A 24,257-nucleotide genomic window follows, 5' to 3' on the forward strand; every position below is an offset into this window, starting at 1 on the left:
CCCCTGGAGGTCACCAGGTGAAATCACACTCCAAGATTTCAAACCTAGGTCCATGTGGGATTCGAACCTCAGTCGAAGATCCCACTCCTGACACCAAAGGTGTTGTGCCTCGCATCACGGAGCTGCGCCAATTTAGAATGTCAGGAGAAACCAAATTAGAGGCAACCACATGTCTTGCTGACAGTAATTAGACTTGCGAAGATAGCGGAGCGGTCAAGAGGTGATCTTTATCCTTATCCATTTGATCACCACGACCGTTAATGTAATTATAAATGAGCAGACTTGCGGAATTTCACATACCGGCCAGACAAAGGTGCAACCTGACATTTATTGTTATCGGATTAAACCCAATTTATCCCCGAGTGGACGAACGGGGGTACGTCAGTTGGAGCGACAATGAAACCAACTAAAAACATTTATTCACAGGAAAAGGCAAAATAGAAAGGGTGGAGCTGAAATAAGGTAAAATAAAGAAACCCCAAAGACAATGTGCTAAATCCAATTCCCTTCCCTCAGACCTTTACCTATCTTATTCCTCAATATTAACACTCATTAAATACGCAAACGATCCAAAGGGAAGATTAGGGATGATGATGGGGCAGAGTAGATGGGTAATGCCTTCCCTAACTCCAGGTGTCGTTGGCTAGTTTTGGCTCTGACATGCAGGTTAACGTTTTCCGCACACTGGTCTTGGTCGTACAGGTATGGCGACAGGACAGGAAGGCTTGGGATCTGGGAAACGAAGCTCCCTTGATAATTAATCAGGGCAGAGGAGCGTGATCGGCAGCAATCGGTCATTCCAGACTGAATAGCTTGTTGAAGGGCTTTGTGGAATCCTCGTGGAAAGTCTGATGGAGAAGAATGTTGGGCAGAGTGCTTGAGGTTCCGGTACAGAATCACTGTTGGCAATTTCTGGCATGGGAATGCACTACGTGCTCATCCTCGCGACACGTGGTGGAGCTGCAGTAAGGGAATCTATCCTGAAGGTGTCTGTCTGTCTGTCTGTCCTGTGCCTGAAGACCAAATCTTACTATAATTCACCAAATGTCCGTCCGTCCGTCCGTTCGAAGGTAATGATATTTTGGGTAGGTATACCTGGGAGTAAAATAGGCCATATTGTTTTTCCAATTTTCCAGTTTTTCCAAACACGATGGAATAATAGCCGGCGAAGCCGGTGTTGTGAATGAACGCGCACGTATTATGTTGAAAAGCCAGATTTTGCTGGATCCTTTGAGAATTTTGAAGCTTTGACGCACGAAATCGCTCCATTGAGGCCGCCATCTTGCGGATGCGGAAGTATGCATAAAAAATTGCGAAAAAGTTAAATAGGAGTTTGTTCACCCGTCTTTGTTTGAATCACAATCTTATGCACCTCTAATTTGTAATTAAAATACTTTTTTTAAAGCCAGATTTTGCTGGATCCTTTGAGAATTTCGAAGCTTTGACGCACCAAATCGCTCCATGGAGGCCGCCACCTTGCGGATGCGGAAGTATGCATAAAAAATTGCGAAAAAGTTCAATAGGAGTTTGTTTCACCCGTCTTTGTTTGATTCACAATCTGATGCACCTCTAATTTGTAATTAAAATACTTTTTTTAAGCCAGATTTTGCTGGATCCTTTGAGAATTTCGAAACTTTGACGCACCAAATCGCTCCATGGAGGCCGCCACCTTGCGGATGCGGAAGTATGCATAAAAAATTGCGAAAAAGTTCAATAGGAGTTTGTTTCACCCGTCTTTGTTTGATTCACCATCTGATGCACCTCTAATTTGTAATTAAAATACTTTTTTAAAGCCAGATTTTGTTGGATCCTTTGAGAATTTCGAAACTTTGACGCACCAAATCGCTCCATGGAGGCCGCCATCTTGCGGATGCGGAAGTATGCATAAAAAATTGCGAAAAAGTTCAATAGGAGTTTGTTTCACCCGTCTTTGTTTGATTCACAATCTGATGCACCTCTAATTTGTAATTAAAATACTTTTTTTAAGCCAGATTTTGCTGGATCCTTTGAGAATTTCGAAACTTCGACGCACCAAATCGCTCCATGGAGGCCGCCACCTTGCGGATGCGGAAGTATGCATAAAAAATTGCGAAAAAGTTCAATAGGAGTTTGTTTCACCCGTCTTTGTTTGATTCACCATCTGATGCACCTCTAATTTGTAATTAAAATACTTTTTTAAAGCCAGATTTTGTTGGATCCTTTGAGAATTTCGAAACTTTGACGCACCAAATCGCTCCATGGAGGCCGCCATCTTGCGGATGCGGAAGTATGCATAAAAAATTGCGAAAAAGTTCAATAGGAGTTTGTTTCACCCGTCTTTGTTTGATTCACAATCTGATGCACCTCTAATTTGTAATTAAAATACTTTTTTTAAGCCAGATTTTGCTGGATCCTTTGAGAATTTCGAAACTTTGACGCACCAAATCGCTCCATGGAGGCCGCCACCTTGCGGATGCGGAAGTATGCATAAAAAATTGCGAAAAAGTTCAATAGGAGTTTGTTTCACCCGTCTTTGTTTGATTCACCATCTGATGCACCTCTAATTTGTAATTAAAATACTTTTTTAAAGCCAGATTTTGTTGGATCCTTTGAGAATTTCGAAACTTTGACGCACCAAATCGCTCCATGGAGGCCGCCATCTTGCGGATGCGGAAGTATGCATAAAAAATTGCGAAAAAGTTCAATAGGAGTTTGTTTCACCCGTCTTTGTTTGATTCACAATCTGATGCACCTCTAATTTGTAATTAAAATACTTTAAGACCAACCTCGTTCCCCGGGCCCGCACGGGCCCTGGTTATCTTCAACGAAAATCTTCATCAAACACCGGAACCAATGAGATTCGAGGATTTGAAAAAATATTTCAAAAAAGCTCATTACCACATTTCGGACGCTGAAAACGGCGTCAAATATTCTAAAATTGACGAAGAATTATTTTTTAGAAATCTCGCGGCCGTACGGGATAGTTTTTCATGGCCGGAAATATCCGAAGTTGAGACGGAAATCGTGGCAAGAGGCTTTGGCTTTGCCGGCTCATTGCGGCTTTGCAGTAGGGTACGAGTATTTACCGATATGAACAGTGATGTGGCTTTTGTTGAAATTATACGTACCAGGAGAGAGTAGATCGACTACTGACGAACTCTTCCTATATAAACGTGCGGCTCCAAAGTAACATGGCAGCGTGTGCAAAGCGACTGAGAAACAGGTGTAGCGGCCGCTTCCGTGTTACAGATTCGGCGCGCACTCTTCACACATAAACGCGCGACTGAGAAAGACGTGTAGCGGCCGCTTCCGTTTTGCAGAATTCAATCTTTTTTCAAAATGGGCGCCATGTGTACTGTTTCGATTTTGATGATTTGCATGTGATATGATTTAACGGATGTTTATATGAATCGTTTAAAATAAAAAAAAGCCTTCAATTTCTGATATTTTGCCTTTTTCATTTGGGCCTCCCAATTGACGCCCCGCCCGTAGGGTGGGCACCGTTGCTAGTTTTATATAATGCTCGTAGGCGGACTGCTTTAATATTGTTTGACGTATCCTTAAGGACAGTTCGATCAATAAAATTCTTATGTAACAACAACATTTGTACATCTAATGTAACCATAATTGATTTTGTACCTTGAATGTGGAATCTGTCAGTTATCTGCACCTGTTCCTGAGCACGTTTTCCCACACTGCTAGTGCCTAGTGGTGAGACGTGTTGCAAGGCCTAATTCCGACGAGCTTGGTTAACACACCCAACCTACCCATAGGCACGGTTTGACAAAGTTGTCAAAATCAAGCATAACTTTCAACCAAAGTTGTTGTTTTTTTGTTTTGTTTGTTTTTGTATACAAGATCGAGGCTCGTGTAAGACCTAACATTAATCACATAAAAAACAATAAAAAAACGGACACACAAAACCTACAATAAAGGGAGTGGGAGACAAGATGGGGGAGAGAGAGGGTAGCACACAAGTACAACAACAGAGAACAGGGACATCGGGAGATCTGTGGGAGTGAGATGGCTTTGGGGGAGGAGGCTTGGGATTGGGTGGGGGGGGGGGGGGTGGGAGAGGTATAAAACACATGGACAATGCTAGGACTTCCAGGACAGAAGTTGGTATTTCAAAAAAGTGTATCTGGGGTGAAATTAGTGGGGGTAGAAAAGATCAAGGTTTTGGATGGGGGGAAGATAAGAGATGGTGGTGAACAGCTGTTTTAAAGACCTGGAGGGAGGAGTGGGATTGAAGAGAGTGAGGGAGTTTGTTCCAGAGGCAGGAGTAAAGAGGAATGAAGGAGTGAAGGTGAGCAGAGAGTCTTGATTTTGGCAGTTTCACCAGAAGAGGGTTGCTGGCAGATCTTGTGTGTCCTGTAGGAATATTTGGGGGACAGAGCACAGACAGAGCTGGGGGAGCAAGGCCAGAGAGGAGTCGGTAGAAGACGGAAAGACCACCTACCTACCTGTGGTGAGTGAGCGTAAGGCCCTCACAATCGGCTTCATCGCGGGAGATTCCAATGATTCCGAAAGCTTTGGTTTCAACAGCGTGAAGCCGAGCTAGGTGTGAGGCAGGAGCACCAGCCCAGAGGAGAGAGCAGTATTCCATTTAGCTGCAGATGAAAGCCTTGCATGTTGTGAGAAGCTCAGGTGTGCCAAGGAAAAACTTCACGCGACGGAGGATGCCCAGTCGGCGACTGGCTTTGGAGGCCAGCTTGGAAATGTAGTTTTCCCAGGAAAGATCATGGCAGATAGTGAGACCAAAAAGCTTGAGTGACAGAATTCTTGGAGAGGATTGTTGAGAAAGTAGATGGGAGGGTTGTCCAGTCGGTCTTTTCGGAGACACATAGTAAGAGTGTGAGATTTATCAGGATTGAAAGACATGTTCCACTTGTTTGACCAGTCTGTGATTTTGTCCAGGTCTGCAGAGAGTGAGGAGGCTGCAGACTGCCGATCTGAGGGATGAGGAATGGAACGGCAGAGAGTGGAGTCATCAGCAAAGAGATAGAGAGGATTTTCCAGAGAGTCGGAGAGATCATTGATGAAGACCAGAAAAAGCACAGGGCCCAGAACACTACCTTGGGGAACTCCAGCCTGAACAGGAAGGGGGAGATGAGAGAAACCCATTCAGGGCCACATGTTTGACTATGACCAGAGAGAAAGTCCGCAAGCCATGCGTGGAGATTTCCATGGATACCATAGGAGGAGAGTTTGGAGAGCAGAGCGGGGTGCCCGACCGCATTGAAGGCATGTGATATGTCAAGGGAGACAGCTCTGATTTCCTGTTTGGCATTGAGGACCTCCATACATTGTTGAGACAGCAGAAGCAGCATGTCCAGAGTAGAGTGACCTGGTCTGAATCCAAATTGACGATCAGAGATCAAGCCATTGGAGAAGAGGAAGGATTTGATATCTGAAGCAATGATGGATTCCATGAATTTTGTTTGTATAAGTTGATTTTATACATTGAATGTTATGTCTAAGTTGAAGATGATTGATCGCGTGTGTTCTATCATTTTCAAGCGGTGGAGGTGCTTCGATATTTGACTTTTTTTCCTTACATCTGTCCATTGGTTAAAAAATGAAGAAGAAGAACCTTTGAACCCCACCGTGTTTAATTCCAAAGTGTTTGAAAGTGTTATTCTGGAGGGTTCTAAAGGATAATTCTAAAGGGTTCCAAATGATAATTCTAATGGGTTCTAAAGGGTAATTCTAGAGGGTTCCAAAGGTTAATTGTAAATGGTAATTTTAAGGTGTAATTATAATGGGTTCTAAAGTGTAATTCTAAAGGCTGCTAAAAGGTAATTCTAATTGTGTTCAAAGGTGTAATTATAAACGGTGCTAAAGGGTATTCCTAATGGGTTCTAAAGGCGAATTCTAGAGGTTTCCAATGGTTAATTCTAAATGGTAATTATAAGGTGTATTTATAATGGGTTCTAATGGGATATAAAGGGTAATTCTAAAGGGTTTTAAAAGATAATTCTCTAAAGGGTGCTGAAGGTTAATTATAATGGGCAATTCTAAAGGGTAATTCTATGGGGTGATTCTAAAGGGTTATAAAGAGTAATTCTAAAGGGTTCTAATGGGTAATTCTAAGGGGTTCTAAAGAGTTCTAAAGGGTAATTCTAAGAGGTTATAAAGGGTAATTATAATTGGTTCGTTCGTTTCTAGGCTTTGACTACTGCATATTAAAAATGCCAATATGAACCGCTTCCTTCGGACACAGGTGCGATTTAAAAAATATATTGGGTGACTTATAAGTCTCGCAACTTCCCGAAGGAACAAAAAGAGCTATTGTTAAAAGTACTATATGTGAATGGGTGAATAAGTCCACACTGGTTCTCAAATCTCCTGAAATCTATATATCCCTGTGAGGCTCTGCATTTTTAAATGCTTTGCCTTGGTTTAATTTGTTGTCATTTGACCATTTTTGGCTGGCTTGAAGAAATGTTCCAGATTATTTTTTTTCTTTCAAAAAACAAATTAGATTATTTTTTCTGTCTTCTTGAACCCTCCTTGTAATATCTGTGCGCAATTTGCAGGTTCTAGTGAACTAAAATCTTTTTGATAAATGTGAGGCGGATACATTATTTCCTGGATGTTTATGGAAGGAATGTCAGGTATTGTATTATTGGCAATGTTGTACACACTGATGAAGACTTATGAAACAATACGTATTGTGAATCGGTGACAGTGCCTAATGTTGAGAGAAACCTTAGCGACTGAATTAGCCATGCATGAATGTGTGTAGAAAACAACATGTGGCTGGTCAATGGGGAAGGTTACTAAAGATGTTACTACCATACACTCAAAAAGCGCAGTTATAATCTTGAAAATATTCAACTTTTGGTGGGTGTTTCTTGTGCTATTGACAACCCTTATGAACTACTGGGGAGAGAGGGAATTGTGTCAAAAATATTTCCCACAAATTCTGGAGGCATTACATTTTTTTGCAAAACTAAAGAATCCGGTGCGTTCCACGTCACGGGGAAAAGGGCAATGTACAGAATTTGTCTATAGGTGTGCTTACCAGGCTGTGCGGCACCCTTAAGAGACCAGTGGAAATAGCTTTTACCTGCAGGAGCATTTCTCACTCCAAATTGGGATGAAATGTACAGGTGTCCTACTGTCGGACGTACAGGAGACCTAAATTGGAGACTGGTCCATTACGCCCTGGCCACACAGGTGTTAGTCCAGAAGTTTAACCCTGCTGTGTCTAATTTATGTCCCTTTTGTGGTAGTGTAGAGCATTTGTACCATGCGTTTATTGAGTGCAAGAGATTGTCATCTCTGTTTCTGTATTTGAGCCGAATCTTTTGTAAATTCGAAATTGATTTTTCTGTTACAATCTTTGTTTACGGACTTGCATGCAACACGAGAAAATAATCTGTGATCTTGCTTTTGAATTTTTTGCTTGGAATTGCTAGGCTTGCAATTTATAAAACCAGAAAAGCAAGATTAGGTAGTGAAAAAAATGAAAATGCACTTTTTTGTTTTATAGGGATGGTGTCAGCAAGTATAAAGCTCGAACATGCTTATCATGTAAACATGGGGAACCTTCTTGTGTTCGAAGAGTTATGGGGCATGGGGGGTGTTTTGTGCAAATGCATTGGAAATGAGGTTTTGATTTGTATCAGAGTACGCTAGTACTCTCTATGTAGGGATGGCGCGGGAAAAAAATGTCGCTCCCATCTGCTACATACAAAACTAAAGGTGGATTATCTTCTTTAAAAACTCGCTTCGGCTACATATGAGAGCCTACCTGGTCTGTTCAGCTGATTGTCGAGGTAGGGATCCCTTTTCAGTTCTCCAGACCATAGAACAAGCAAAATAAAGCGAAAAAACGGGATCGGTCAAACCCGGGAATTCATCTTCTTGTTCATAATAATAATAATAATCTTCTTCAGACGGCATTTTTCCGAGCTGCCTCTATCAATGGCAATGATTCTGATACCATTCGATAGAGTTTTACTTCCTGCAACATCCTTTGGTATTATAATTCTGGTAGCTTGAAAGGATTCCACGAAAAGTACGTAAAACTACATTCCTATGTAAAATAATAGGGCTGGGGTAGGTGTGGCTATGACTGTCAATCAGCTTGATGGGGGTGGAGCCACTAGACACATTTGCCTCAGTGTCGGTGTTACGCGTGATAATGTTATGTGGGATCAAATAATATCAGCAGAAATATCATGTCTCGGGAAATGCCTTGTTTTTCATTGTTACATGTATAAAAATAACATAATAGCGAGGTACCAGTGCCATACACCGCATACGGGACACGTGATCACCATCCCTCCAGTCACGGATCAAGGCAAAAGCAAACCACGTGATCAATAACAATCTCAAGTCACGGTTTCTCTGCGCCAGATTCGTTACATCGGCGCAACATGAAATGGCGTCGTATAAACGGCCTGAACAAGGAATCCACAGGAATTTAATCTACTTTAAATGGACGTGTATGTGTGTGTGTGTGTGTGTGTGTGTTTTTGTGTGCGTGTGCGCGCGTACGTGCGTGTGTGTGTATATGTGTGTCATACTTTTTGACGTCAATTAATTAAGTACTATTCAAATGTACCTTTTAAACCTTTAGACTGCTGAGACACCTTAGGGCTTAGACCTTGGAAGACCCTTTAACACAGATGACCCAGATGACCTTAAAGACCCAGATGACCCAAAAGTCCCTGAGGACCCAAAAGACACAAAAGTCTCCAAGGACCCAAAAGTCCTCAAGGAAACCACAAAGTCCTTGATGACCCAAAGGTCCCTGATGACCCAAATCACCCAAAAGTCCCCAATGACCCAAAAGTCCTTGATGACCAAAAAGACCCAGATGACCCTGATGACTCAAAAGTTCTCGAAGATCCAAAAGTCCCCAATTAAAATTTGATCCAATGGACCAACGGGCCCCCTAGTTTAATAAGTTTTGAACTGACATTTAGTGATCCTTTCATCTTTGTTTTGGCATACTGCATCGCCTGGGGTGGTCAATGGTCAATTAATTGATATTTAAATATAAAGATCCTAGTTTCCTTATGTCTATGCCCTATTACCTATGGCTACTGTGATTGTGGATTTGGGAGAGGAACATGGAAGCAGGGGGTTGGGGAGAGGGGGGGGGGGAGGGGAAGAGCGAAAATTGTTATTTAAAGAAAATATAAAATTATGCCAGACACCCACGACGCCACTGGTGAGCACGTCTTTGAAGTTTGTACTACAACATTTGTAAATCAGTAGTAGAACATCATCTACTCAAGTATTATAATAATTTTTCAGACGGTGTATTTCTGAGCTGAGCCTCTCTCAATAGCAATGACTGGAGTTTCACTTGGTGCAGAATCCTTTGTTATAATTTGTTTCTCCAGTTCATTTCTACAGTTAAATATTTGCAGGTACTCTCTCAGAGCGTGTTCTCTCGTGCTCAACCGAGGCCATCGTAGTTTGGCAAGGTCACACTCTTCCCCACACCTACTCGATCAACCCTGAACCTTGCTATGCGTATCCGCAGATAAGAAAGCCTGTCACGTGTACAGTGTGCTTGACTAACGTCTTTCTGATAATACATATATAGTGATGTATTTTTGTCTGACGAGAATCTACTCAAGTATTATCGAGGTCTTCTGATTTTCCAGAACCAGGATTTGGATACTTCAGATAAATACTTACATCTTGTCTTGATAAAGTTCTTCATTGAAGTTAATTTTACAAAACTATTATCAGAGAGTGTGCTGGCACTGTGCACTCGACGTACGGACGTAGGGATGACGTGGATAAAAAATGCCGGCCCCACCCACTGATACAAAACAAAAGTTGGAGTATCTTTTCATACTCTCATAGTAGTTTATCGAGTACACTTGCAGTTCGAGTGTATAATAAGTTTTATTGACACCAAGTAAACAAAACAGTAAAAACCACGAGTGTTTTTCACGTCCGACCGTGTATAAATAAATTCCTTTGAGAGGCTCCGCCCCTCCCCTCTGTCCCCGCCCTATTGGTTAGAGGGAAACCACACCAGTTATTTTGGCGTTTCTAAGTGCAGGTCATTGTGTGGCCTGAGGCTGGATGAAGACATTACTCTTTGAGAAACGAGCAATAAGACAGAGCTGCAAGATACAGTCAGGGTTACGGAAGACAATATAGGAACACATGTGCAGTGTTTGACATTGCTGACTAAGATATCTTGGCACTTTTGCTCCAAGATTTGGTATCCTCTGAGTACCATAACATTGTGTTGTTCCACATTGTGAAAAATTACAGAAACAAGTGAATAAAAAAAAATTATGCTAAATTAAAAAGGCAATGTAGGGATGACAAACTACAGTCTAAAAAATGTCCTAAACAAGATAGGGATGATGTTGGTTTAGAGAGTAGCTAACAGTATTGCCATCACATAACAATCCCGACATCACTTCCCCCAGACTATTGTCTAGGGCTAGGCCGAGCTCAAAGTATTAGAAGCTCCTATATTTCATTTCTGCATAAGTATAAGAATCTCCAATATAATTTCAGGGACTTCTTGCAGCTTCAGTTGTCTTTCCTACTTTTCTTTTTTATCAACTTAGAGTAACCAATCACAAATGCAGGTAATTATAGAATGCTGTTATTAGAGATGTTCATGCAGTTTGTAAGAAGTTGATGATCATGTACTGATATTATAACATTGTACTCCGGCTGCTAATTTATAGTCTCATTATGTGGCTACTCTACAGGAGTAATCAAGTACTGTTGTAACCAGTGGAGTGTTTGTAAAAGTTTGAAGCAATAACTGATGAAGTGTAAATGAGGCTCTGATGTCTGGATTGTTATGTGATGGCAATACTGTTAGCTACTCTCTAAACCAACATCATCCCTATCTTGTTTAGGACCTTTTTTAGACTGTAGTTTGTCATCCCTACATTGCCTTTTTAATTTAGCATACATTTTTTTATTCACTTGTGTAAAGTGGAGTTGGAATACTTTTGGTTTTATACTGTTGTGGATCTGCCGCCGGCCTTCTCCCCTTATCAAGGGGGGATTAATCCCCTTGTCTTTACTGACCTGGCGTGACCCGAGACCTATTATGTCCCTTCCGGACAGCGCTAAATAGGGTTTCGGGACCAAATTCGCTGTTACCTAAGTACTAGCGCTGCCCTGGAAGCGAGGAAATAAGCCTCGCACAAACCATGTGTGATGGTGATAGGCCGAGCGGTTTGCGTACACGTGATCCGTGCTATTTATAATTACTAGACCCGATTGGAGTGATCTTATTCGTACCACGCTTAGTCAATGGAGAAATCACAAAGGTGATCGAATTGGAAAAAAAAGGAAGAACAAATTGGTTTAATTATTACGCACGTATTTACAGCACAGGAGGAAGAGACACAGAGCAATCCTTATACAGTCTTATACTTAATACCCCCAGGACAACGGGCCCGTCTGACACACACACTCACACGGGGATTGCAGATGGGCAGGATGCTGTTCAGGCCGAACGCGCCGGCTTGGTCGTCCAGGATCGGCCCCGTCCGGCTCTCCACGGTCCCCGGCACGTCCTGTGAAGATGGAGGTAGGAGAAGGCAGGACCGCGTATCGTGTCGCTCGAACAAAGCGGGTAATCTCGGGGCGAACGGTAGGGGGCGGACTTTGCACGGCTGGCGGTTACTCAGCCATGTTCACTCGCTTTGGCCGAACCGCGTGAGTTATCAATGCCCTGTCTGCGCCCACGTATTCCACGTAACAAAGTTCATACAGTGCGAAGGATCCTTTCCAAGCGCATCTCCTTAGAATCCTCTCATAAACTCCGCACAAGCTCAGCGCACCTCGCTCGATAACTCTCAAGTCTTTTCCTCTGTGAGTCCTCCCCTCTGCGAGGTCCTGTTATCGAGCTCCCTCTCTGCAAGTCCTTCCCTCCATGAGTCCTTTACCACGCGCTTATCCTCTGCAAGTCCTTTACCACGCACTTATCCTCTGCAAGTCCTTCCGAGGGCTTTTCGCATCGGGTTATATATACCACGCCCTTCGAACCCTCTGGAACTCACCAGGCGCTCTTCACCACGCCATCTCACGCCATGCCGCTCGAGCTCTGATTGTCTGGTTCATTCTTACCGTCCCCACTGCTGCCGCGCCGAGCTCAACCCTCCTTCACCTTTCGAGGCCCTGCCTCGTGTTAACTTGACTAGTGGAGAGCCAAATGGGACGCAGGATGGATTGCGCCCATAGAGGTAGAATGGAGGTATATGCAAAATGAATGGAGGGCCTATTCTCCTGTCTTTACACAACGCAGGTACTAAGAGGGGAAATGGCCTATTCTTACACATACTAAGACGTAACTATACTACAAATGGGCCTATATGTTGCTCGCGTGACTAACTATGGGGGGCAAACCTCTAACATTTATTGACTTCAATGTGCCAATCTCAAAACCGCAGCAATACTTTTATAATAAAAGGACACAAAAGTCAAAAAAAAAGTCTCTCTCTCTCCCTCCAGCCCCCCCTATTGATTTTTCTTCATGTGAAACATTTCCTTTTGTCTTTTCGTTTTTTCTTTTTCTATTCTAAACACATTGTGTCTGTGTGTGTTTATTTTTAAAAATGCATTCACGATAGGTGGCCAAAAGTTTGCCGAACGTTTTGCACAACTACCAATTGGGAATGTTCTACATACTTTTTGACCTCTCAGAGCTTCAAAAATTCTCCAAGCATTACTTTCAAAGGTGCAAGGGAAAATGTAAGCTGTTATGAAATACATTTTATTTCACTTAATGCAGTTGTAAAAATATAAAGATCAAAAGGCAAAAACAAAGGGCCAGCGCAGTCATGTATCCATTATGATGCACGTGGGGTGGAGGTGGCAAGCGAATGACCACTAGTCCATGGAGAAAACATTAACTGTGTGCCATGGGTTACTCACGTTACCGGTTTCTTTTTAGAGAAGTAGCTAATTTTGAAAGCTTTCAGAAACTAAAGAATCAGATTTGACAAATCTACATCAAGAGATCCGCAACCAGACTCGGTGGCGTAATGTTTAGAGCATCTGCTGAATCTGGGTGGTCGGTGGTTCGAATCCAAGTCATACCAAAGACATTAAAAATGGTATGTGCTGCTCTAGTTAACATGCTTAACACTCAGCATTTTTAAAAAGGTTGAGGATGGACAAGCAACCATTGGTTGGCAGCCATTGTGCTGGCTTGATGGGCCGAACGCTTCTTCCTCATCCTGCATTGAAGTTCCTTGGAAAGAACTCGTATACCTGGTGAAGTCCAGGAATTCGACTTTCACCAAGATGGATGGACTAACTAATGCGATTTATATTTTTGGCAATCTGGATGCTAACCGACAAATCAAACTCTGTCAAACTACCGATACATCAGTGCGAATTAATGTTGATCAGCAAAAAGGGGCTCCTCGCCAATTCTAATGTCACCAATTCACATGATATCCGGGACTAATCTCTTCCAATTGGTGAGAGTCAACCATTTCCTCACTTGCTCTATCTTTGCGTTCATGTTTCTCCATAAACATCTGCTGTACCAGGCGCAAGTCGGCACTCGAGTATTTCTGCTCTTCGGAATTTATTTGTCGGATACCCCGGAGATGAACATTACATGGCGGTGGATGCAATGTCCATTTTTTTGGAAAACAAACTTAACGGTGCCCTCACTCGTAAGGTGTTGACCCTGTCTAGCAGGTGCTCATGGAGATGACCGCGTGTGCCGCAGAAACTTGTGAAAACGTGGACTGCGGCCCGGGGAAGCAGTGCCGTATGAGCCGCAGGAACAAGCCACGCTGTGTGTGCGCCCCAGAGTGTGCCAACACCATTCGGGGACCGGTGTGTGGCACGGATGGCAAAACCTACCGCGACGAGTGCGCGTTGCTGCGGGCGCGGTGCCGTGGAATGTCTGGCTTGGAGCATCAATACTCGGGGAAATGTCAGAGTAAGATGTATGAAAAGGACATATGCACCGGGGGAGTCTAGACTAGGGGTCCTCACCCCAGAATTGTCTATCGTCAACTTCAAGCTTCTCAAATAACTTGCTTTGAACAGATTTGCAGTGAAAAATAACAGCGAATTTCAAATCAAGGGAGCTAATTTATCTGCATTTCACCACCAGACAAAAAGTTGTGTTTAAACTTAAACGCAAGGACATGGCCCGCTTAAGGGTCACCCTGACTCCCTGCAACAGATTATGGTCAAAATCTGTCAATCAGTACTTTCTGTAGTGGAGGATGTTGAAGTAAATATAATTGGTCAATGGTAGTTGAATTGAGTATGTATGCAGAATTCGAGTGGGACGGTAGTTCTGGTAGAACTTCATCGAAAGGTGCATGAGTAAAACTGGAAGGAAAGTTTGGTTACGTTTGAATTGGGGTATAATTTTTGAAGACTTTCAGGATAAGATTTGGAGCAACTCGGTACAATAGGGAATGAAGTCCGTAACTTTGAGCGCTTGTGTTGTGTAACTGATCTCACAGTTCCAGTGTTTCATTTATTCTTGGACAGGGTCATGCAAAGACGTTGTCTGCCGAGGAGGCACCTTCTGCGTTCTTGACCAGAACAGCAACGCTCATTGTGTGCTCTGCAACCTTCGCCCGTGCGCCGAACCTCTGTCCGTTGAGCAGAACATCTGCGGCAAGGATGGGGTCACGTATGCAAGTGTCTGCCATCTTCGCCGTGCCACGTGCCTGCACGGACGCTCCATCGGCATGGCGTACAAAGGACCGTGCTCTCATGAATGTGAGACTTGCACATGCACAGCTCCCTCCACCGAGTCATGCTGGATGCTCCCAGATGACCTTCCCACACCCATCCCCACCCATGCTTGTACCTGTTTATTCCACTGGCTTTGCGCGAGTCCCTGGGGATTTGTTTGTCCTGCAGAATGGCATGCACACTACTTTGGGAAGGGATCTAGGGAAAAAGTGGGAGAGGGAGATGCTCATGGATTTGGAACAGAATGTACTTTACACATTTATGTTTATGTTTTATTGGTCACTCAATAATGTGACTGAGCGACTGTTCTGGGTAGGACTTCATGCGAGTTTGGTGCTCGAATGAATTTAGTTTTCTTTATGAACACGATGTTTCAATGGTTGGAAACTAGTAATGAGGATTAAAGATGGTTGAGGAATAGTTTGAGAATTGTGTGTTCGTCGTAAATAGGATTTAGGTGAGAATGGCCTTTGGAGGGGAGTGGGTGAGGAGGTGTCTGTCTATTCGGTGTTTGCTCTGAGTGCTTGCCCCATGATGCTGTTTCAACATATTTAAATCACATAGGCATTTGGGTGTGTGTATGTATATATATATATATTTTTTTTTGGTGGGGGGGGGGGAGTGGTGGGGGTGTATATATATATATATGTATTTCTTTGGGGGGGGGGGTATATATATATATGTACATATATATATATTTTTTTCTCTTTGGTGGGGGGTGGGGGTGCAGGCTGGGGGTGTATATATATATATTTCATTGATATATACACCCCCAATCATTGAGCTTGTTTGGGTATTGACATTTGCCCCCCAAATTTAAACAGCATTTGATTTTTCAAAAGTCTTATCCGTCATTGATATTTGCATATGCACCCACTCACCCCATCCTTGCAGTCACACATTTTGTCCCAAATACGTAGTACCTCGATTTTTTTTTTTTTTGTATACAACATCGAGGCTCGTGTAAGAGCTAACGTTAATCACAAAAAAAAAAACGGATACATAAAAATATATAATAAAGAGAGCGGGAGACAAGATGGGGAGAGAGAGGGAAGCACACAAGTACAACAGTAAAGAACATGGACATCGGCGGGGGGGTGGGGGGGGAGGACTTGGGGGGAGGAGGCATAGGAAGGGGGAGGGGGTGGGAGAGGTATAAAACACATGGACACTGCAAGGACTTCCAGGAAAGAAGTCGGTATTTCAAAAAAGTGTTTCTAGGGTGAATTAGCGGGGGTAGAAAAGATCAAGGTTTTGGATTGGGGAAGATAAGAGAAGGTGGTGAACAGCTATTTTAAAGACCTGGAGGGAGGAGTGGGATTGAAGAGAGTGACGGAGTTTGTTCCAGAGGAGGGAGAAAAGGAGAATGAAGGAGTGAAGGTGAGCAGAGAGTCTTGATTTTGGCAGTTTAACCATAAGAGGGTTGCTGGCAGATCTTGTGCGACCTGCACGAATACTTAGGGGATAATTATTAGTAATTATTAGTAATTTATGTAGTAATTTATTATATTTTATTATATTGTATTATTTATATTTTGTAATATATTATATTTGTAATTTGTAGTTTATATAATAATAGCAGCATTTGTGCATTGTCCAATGAAGGATGTTTAAACGCCTTGAATATGATGCTCATGCTTGTCCCACTAGTGTCCAAATCCTGTGATGACATCATCTGTGGAGTTGGGAAGAAGTGTCTCTGGGACAGTGAAATGAAAACTCATCGCTGCTCACGGTGCAATGACATATGTCGAGAGACAGCGCTGGCTGAACCCGTGTGTGGGTCAGACAATGTCACCTACACAAATCCTTGTGCGCTCAGAAGCTCTGCGTGTTCTCGTGGTGTCTACCTGGAGATAAAGCATGGCGGGGACTGCAGTGGTATGTCGAAGTGCCACGTGTTTTTCCCTCCACTCCCTCACTCCCGCCCCCCATTATATATACACAATAATCTAACTTTGATATCTACACTTACTACAATCTTTAAACAAAAAATCAAACTGTGAAATGGTTTGAAATATAGTCAGTATCTGTGCGTTGGTGGTGGGAAGACCGAGTTGTGCTCAGAAGACTTTTCGACTCATCGAAAACCTGCTCAGTAGCTCCAGTTGTACATTAACTTGTTATCTTAGACTGGGGTGTGTGCTGTATCTACTATAAATAGATGAGGTGTGTGAGTGTGTGTGTGCTGTTTTTTGTGGAGTTCCACTCGAGCTTCCTGATGTGGAATGTGATACACCGAAATGATTGTTATGAACTCCTGAGTTGATTAGGATAACTTATTACAAATAATCCAGAAGAATTCCCATGTTTATAAACGTGCTCCATGTTAAGGTGTGTAGAGCAGCTTAATAGGTCCTTCCAAGGCAGGGTATTCTAATTTACAAAATAAACTAGAAAGAGCAATCAGAGATTGCAGACCCTCGCAATAACGTGTTTTCAGTGTTTTTTAAGGCTTTTGTGTTAAAACAAATATGGCGGCCGAACCATGTGACCGATGACGTCATCATTATTGTTTTTACCTCCACCAATTTATCCACAGATGATGCTCAAGAAATTTCATCTTGATCGGATTAAGTTTTGTACTTGTCGAATTATGACGTCATAATGGAGGCATCTACGACATCATCATTAACATGTTATTCCATATGGAGATTTCTTTACAATGAGCCATGTCTCAATTTTTTCTATGCAGCGCTTTCAGAGATATAGAGGTGCCAAGTTTTTCGGTTTTTCCATATCACGTGACCTATGACGTCATAATTATCATTATAAAATTCTACAGGTGGCGTTGCACCTATTGTGAAAATCTCCTGTCAATCGGACCCAACGGTTGCAGAGAAAATCATATTTATTCTGTGCGGACAAACAAACAAACAAACAAGAAATATGTTGTACATAGCACGATACTTGCAAAATCCCTGAAATAAGTTGTTGGCCTATGATGCCCTCAAAATAATTGGAGGTTGAATTCAGTGACTTGGTATGCAAATCTTCTTAAAATTTGAAATCAATCAGATGAAAATTGAGGATTTTAGAAATTCGGCCTATTTTGACCTTTTGGCCTATGTTGACCTCAAAAATTTGGTTGAATTTTGGTGGTTGAATTCAGTGTCCAGATATGCAAATTCTCTTCAAATTTCAAGCCAATCAGATGAAAATTGAGGATTTTAGAAATCTGGCCTATTTTGACCTTTTGGCCTTTGTTGACCTCAAAAATAGTTGGGGGTTGAAATCAGTGACCAGATATGGAAATCCTCTTCAAATTTCAAGTTAATCGGATAAAAATTGAGGATTTTAGAAATCTGGCCAATGCTGACCTTTTGGCCTATGTTGACCTCAAAAATACTTGGTGGTTGAAGTCAGTGACCAGATATGCAAGTCCTCTTCAAATTCAAGTCAATGGGATGAAAATTGAGGATTTTAGAAATTTGGCCTATGTTGACCTAAAATAAAATTGGTGATTGAATTCAATGACCAGATATGCAAATCCTCTTAAAATTTCAAGTTCATCGGATAAAAATTGAGGATTTTAGAAATTTGGCCTATGTTGACCTAAAATAAAATTGGTGATTGAATTCAGTGACCAGATATGCAAATACTCTTAAAATTTCAAGTTAATCGGATAAAAATTGAGGATTTTAGAAATCTGGCCTATGTTGACCTTTTGGCCCATGTTGACCTCAAAGATACTTGGTGCTTGAAGTCAGTGACCAGATATGCAAATCCTCTTAAAATTCCAAGTTAATCGGATAAAAATTGAGGATTTTAGAAATCTGGCCTATGTTGACCTTTTGGCCCATGTTGACCTCAAAAATACTTGGTGCTTGAAGTCAGTGACCAGATATGCAAATCCTCTTCAAATTTCAAGTCAATGGGATGAAAATTGAGGATTTTAGAAATTTGACAATTTGGTGACCTGTGGCCTATGTTGACCTATTGACCTTTTGATCCCAAAAACAATAGGGTTGAATTCAGTTGGCAATAGGGTTGAATAGGGTTGGCTTACTACCAACTCTACCATTTGGTGATGTTTCGTGAAGATTGGTTGAAAATTTTGACCTGTAGGCGACAGACAAACAGGCAGACAGACAGAATAACACACAAGACCAACCATATTTACTTGAAAAATCTTCGATTTTCGCAAGTAACAAACAGACAAACACGAAGACTTCATGCAGAGCACGATACTTGCAAGGATGTGAAAACAAACAGACAGACAAACAGACAGAATAACAAATGCAACCGACCAATATACTTGAAAAATCTTCGATTTTGCAAGTAACAAACGTCAAGTTAGTCAAATGCAATACCCTGTCCTCAGGCGAGGGTGATAACAAAAACAATGATAACATTGTAACCAAGTATATAAAAAACAAGAACGAAAGTCTCACAGCGGCGTAACCAGGCTTGATTGATACTAGACATAATGACGTAGCTTGACACAAAACTGCCGCTACTTTAATATAAAGACGATATATTTTAACCTCTAGTAACTTTGCAGTCACTACGAAGTGATTAGTGTTACGATTACATTTACTATAATATTAACGTTACGTTATCATTATTACGAAAATACTATTACTATAAAAAAAAACCGAGGCTAATTCCTTAGTTCTGCGGTTACAATGCTTATCATTGATTCATGAAGCATACACCGCTTCAATCCAATAACTTTCCATTCACTACATTGGGATTAAAGTATTATGGTTATATTTACTATATTATTATTATTATTATCAAGAAAATGATACTACTGAAACGATACACTACTGTATTAAGAAACCTGGGCTTAATTTGTCTGAAACGGCCCGTAGGTGAGGCATGAAGCCTAAGGCCGATACGTACCGTTTTGTTGGAAGAGACATAACGCAGATGCTTTCGATATTTGATGGTCATTTTAACAATTGGTTTGTTTGTGTTTCACACTGAATGAAAAACGAAAAGGTAGAGCATGGCGATTGTGATATATGACAGGTTCAACGATATGTTTGGCCTGAACGAAATTGGAATCAAAGTGGCGGTGTGTGGAGAGTCAGCCGCCGTATCGCTGTAATGACATCAGACGTAATCACATCACCCTCATGAATCATATCATGTGACCATATCCTCAGCTCTGATTGGTATACATTTGAGGGGACATACGAACGGACAAACACTGTTCTAGATGGCTTTGCCCTATGGGCTACGCCGTAAAAAAATTATTATTATTTTATTTTTTGTATGCAAAGTCGAGTCTTGTGTAAGAGCAACACATACAACAACAAAGACACAGACAAAAAAAACAAATAAAACGTATAATAAAGGGAGCTGGAGACAGACAGGGGCTGGGGGGTGGGGGAGGGGAGAGGGAGAGGGAAACGATATAAAACAAATGGACACTGCAAGGACTTTCAGGAAAAAATGTTATAACCCTGCGCTCGCGAAGCGAAAGGCAGTGTTAAGTATTCGGTTGCGTACATGCAACGTACATGTCTGCATTTTAAAAATTCATTTTCTCGGCAACCGTTGGTCCGATTGGCACGACATTTTACGGTAGGAGCGCTCCACATGTATAATTTTTTTATTCATAATTATAACGTCATAGGTTACGTGGTACAGACGCCATCTTGGAACAACATTACACCTCTATATCTCCCAAACCACTCAATGGAAAAAGTTGACACAAGGCTCATTTTCAAGTACTCCCCATGGGGCATAAGATATGTTGATGATGATGTCAATGGTGCCTTCATTATGACGTCAAAATTCGACAAATACAATGCTTGATCTGATCAGTATGAAAAAAAAATTCCTCTGCAACTGTTAGTCCGATGGACACAAAATTTGTACCATAGGAGTGCCTCCTCCGAAATTTGTACCATACGTGGTACAGGCGCCATCTTGGAAAAATCGAAAAATGTTGCACCTCCATATCTCTGAAACCGCTCCATGGAAAAAATTGAAACATGGCTCATCCTAAAGAACTCCCCATGGTGAATAAGATGTGTTAGTGATGATGTCATCAATGCCTTCGTTATGACGTCATAATTCGACAAGTATAATGCTTCATCCAATCAGTATTAATTTTTTTTTCTCTGCAACTGTTGGTCTGATGGACACTAAATTTTCACCATATAAGCGTCTCCTCCTGTATAATATTTTAATGATAATTATGATGTATTAGGTCACGTGGTACAGGTATCATCTTGGAAAAACGGAAAAAGTTACACCTCTATATCTCCAAAACCGCTCCATGGAAAAAATTGAAACGTGGCTCATTGTAAAGAACTCCGCATGGGGAATAGGTGTTGTTAACGATGATGTCATTGGTGTGGTAATTATGATGTCATAATTTGACAAGGCAACGCTTAGTCTGATCATTTTGAAATTTATTGAGCGTGATCTATGCAACAATTATATTAGAGAATATAAATTTATGATGTAATTGCTCACGTGGTCTGGCAGCCATTTTGGATCAAAGAAAAAAAACGTTCAAAAACAGAAGAGTTGGCTCGCAACAAGTTGACTGTGCAGGGTAAGTATTCTAAGAATACCATCTAGTTTAAAATGTTATTAATTAATACTAATAATATTAACAACAATAATAATATTAGTATCATTTTGCCAATAATAATATCGAATGTTCAATTCCCCTTCCCTTCCCTCATCCCCCCCACTCCCAACCCGCCATGGCCCAAGCACATTTGGCCTTGGTGAAAGGTAAACTAATGCTCAAGCAGTACCTCGGGCAGGTATGCTACAAGGCCGATAAGAAGAATGAAAATTTGGACCAACGGGCCACTTCGTGTTCATAAAAATTGTTTAGGCTTCTGCTCCAGTTTATTCTTTCCATGTCGCCTTCATACAGAAAGGAATGCATAAGGCAGGACAAGCAGAGTATCTCCTTCCTGGAGGTCACCTGGGTTTTATCGACAATATACTATCATGACATTGTCGTTTTCTTTGTAATAACTCTCATTGGAAGTCCTAAAGCATTGAATCCTAATAATTGATGCTTGTGCCTTCAACTGGATCTAAACCTGAAACTTCTGGGATGTCAGCCCAATGTCCTCCACTCTAAAACCACTACTTGTGAGGAATACGTGGACTTGTGCAGGCAGCTATTCCATGACCATAGGCTCGTGTCTATCAATATTTGGTTGAGCCAATTTGATCATTCAATGGAATGCATGCTATGCACCATAACAAAATAATAACACGCAGACGTTGTTTATTGAATTAGACCTACACAATGATTATCAATTGTTGATCAATTTGCATGATTGAAAGCTTGAGGTCTACAGAATGGCAGAGCTGGTAGAGCACTTGCCTGAGAACTGTCCCATGTGGGTTTGATTCCAAACCAAACTATTAACTATCCGTTATCTGATCGATGCTTTGCAGGCAGGACATTGTATCGATGAGTGTGTTTATCGGATGGACCTTAATCCGGGTGGGGTGTCCCGTATGCACGCGGTTGTTGTCGGACGTTTAAGAACCCGCGCGGTGTCTTTCAATGAAGATTGGACGTTTTTTTTTGCCGGAACCCTGAACAAATTCAAACGGAAATGTGCAGGGGCACTGCATCCGTGGCACAGCTGCACAAACGAGCTGAAACATTTGTAATATAATCCCAAATCGATATGCATTAGCTAGTGATGATCAAAAGCCTGGTGGTTTCACGATATCTAAGTAGACTTGTGTGCTTTAATCGCTTTTTATAACACTTGGTGTGCCTACCCCTCGCTTGGCTGAGGGGTTTTATTAAAAGACAGCAGGTTGTACTTCACAAACATATTGCATGTCTATTTGTGAATCTCAATAAAGATATAAAATGAAGTAAAAAATGAATTTTTTTTCTCTTTTTCAACACGTGATTGTTGTTGTTTCTCCGTGGTGACTGTGGTTGTTGTTGGTGTTGTTTGTGTGCTCCTTCAGTGTCCCTTTATATTTTTTTTACATTGCTTTGAGAAGTATTACTATATATAATTTTGTGTGCTCCTTCCTTGTCTTGCTAAAGGGTTTTTGCTGTCGTAGAATAATAAGTAATACGGTTTGAACCACTGCATGAAGCTCTGATTCCCGCTTCTTCTTCTGCAATTCTAGAGAGCGCTTTTAAACTTGGCATCTTGATGATTAAACGGATACAATTGTTTTCCCCAAGTAAATGGATTATTAGCTTTCCAGTGGTACCATTTTATTACTCAAACTGCAGGAACCACTACATTAAAGCTCTAATTCTTGCTTCTTCTTCTTCAATCTGAAAAAATGGGCTTTTAAATCAGGCACCTCTAAGGATAAACGGACACAAATTTTTGTTCCAAGTAAATTGATTATTAGCTTTCCAGCGGTACCATTTTATTATCCTAATACAGCAGGAACGATTTATAATGATTGGATGGACAGATGCTTCTGCTCGTTATTAGATGAAAATCTTTTTGACAAAGGAAACAGGCTGAAAATGGGGGTAAATGTGTACGGATAGTTGTTGTTGTTGTTACTCACTTTGAATGGTTTTGTGTAAATTTGTCGATGATCCTTTTCTCTCCATAGATATGAGCAAAGAGGAGCTGGAAGAGGGCGCTGAACTGGAAGTGAACACCTTTCCGAAGCCGCAGTATACAACCGGCAGGCTTCGAACATGAAGGCGCACCACATCGTTTTCTCACAGAGCTGTCTATTTATTTGTTTTTCTTTTTTCAGTCGACACGTCGGATAAATGTAATTTATAACAATGTGATATTTTTTACTACCGGCTCAGACAATATTTAAATGTGGAAGCGATATCAAACTTTGTCCGAAGAAAGGTTGTATTTATTGTCCATAACGTGTACAGTTTAAAGCAGTGAGTGACCTTTCTCGATATGATGAGCAAGCAAATGAGTGCTGACCCCACAAACAAAATAAACAAACAAAAGCAAATAAACCACCAATACCAAGCTCGACCACTGAGTGCCAGACAAAGTTTTTAAGGCATCTATATGTAAAGTATTGCTGTTCTTTTGTGCATTAATATATTGATGCAGTGAACTGATACAAAGTCAAAGGTATATTTAATGGCTTTTTATACAATTGTTTACAATCATTTAGCCTATATTTTTCGATTCGTAACAAAAAATGTACCGATTGTAATTTTGTATTGCAATTCACCCCTTATGTTTATGTTTGTTGTACATACTGCCGGTATGTAAATAAACATTCTAAAAAAAAAATCTATGGAATGGATTTTTTTTTAATTGGGGTGTTTATGTTGTTGTTGTTGTTGTTTAGCCCTGGACAGTTCTCTCGAACAAGCCCACAGCACGGAGACAGCCGATCGATCTCGTAGGAGTGATCCAGAGATCTCCCACATCCAGGATTGTGTATCTCCACCTTCACGAAGTCAGAGCCACGAGAGAGGGGGAGAGAGAGAGGGGGAGAGAGGGAGAGGGGGGAGGGAGGGGGAGAGAGGGAGGGGGAGAGAAGGGGTGAGAGAGAGAGGGGGGAGAGAGAGAGAGAGAGAGGGGGAGAGAGAGAGAGAGAGAGAGAGAGAGAGAGAGAGAGAAAAGAGAGAGAAAAGAGAGAGAAAAGAGAGAGAAAAGAGAGAGAAAAGAGAGAGAAAAGAGAGA

At 41.5% G+C, this 24,257-nt stretch overlaps 1 protein-coding gene across 3 annotated transcripts in view; it reads left to right on the forward strand.

The window, feature by feature from the left end:
* FST (follistatin) overlaps positions 1-23,865 on the forward strand; it is a 54,419-nt gene extending 30,554 nt beyond the window's left edge. For all 3 annotated transcript variants that reach the window (XM_068107627.2, XM_078771365.1, XM_078771366.1), the window contains exons 3-6: positions 13,676-13,891; positions 14,458-14,691; positions 16,318-16,548; positions 23,203-23,865. In XM_068107627.2, the coding sequence (XP_067963728.2) occupies positions 13,676-13,891; positions 14,458-14,691; positions 16,318-16,548; positions 23,203-23,294 (773 nt within the window). In that variant the 3' untranslated portion in view covers positions 23,295-23,865. The remainder of the gene's footprint in view (positions 1-13,675; positions 13,892-14,457; positions 14,692-16,317; positions 16,549-23,202) is intronic.
* The last annotated feature ends 392 nt before the right edge of the window (positions 23,866-24,257 follow it).

Source organism: Myxine glutinosa, chromosome 2, assembly GCF_964187855.1.
Source record: "Myxine glutinosa chromosome 2, kmMyxGlut1.1, whole genome shotgun sequence".
NCBI classification, from domain to species: Eukaryota; Metazoa; Chordata; class Myxini; order Myxiniformes; family Myxinidae; genus Myxine; species Myxine glutinosa.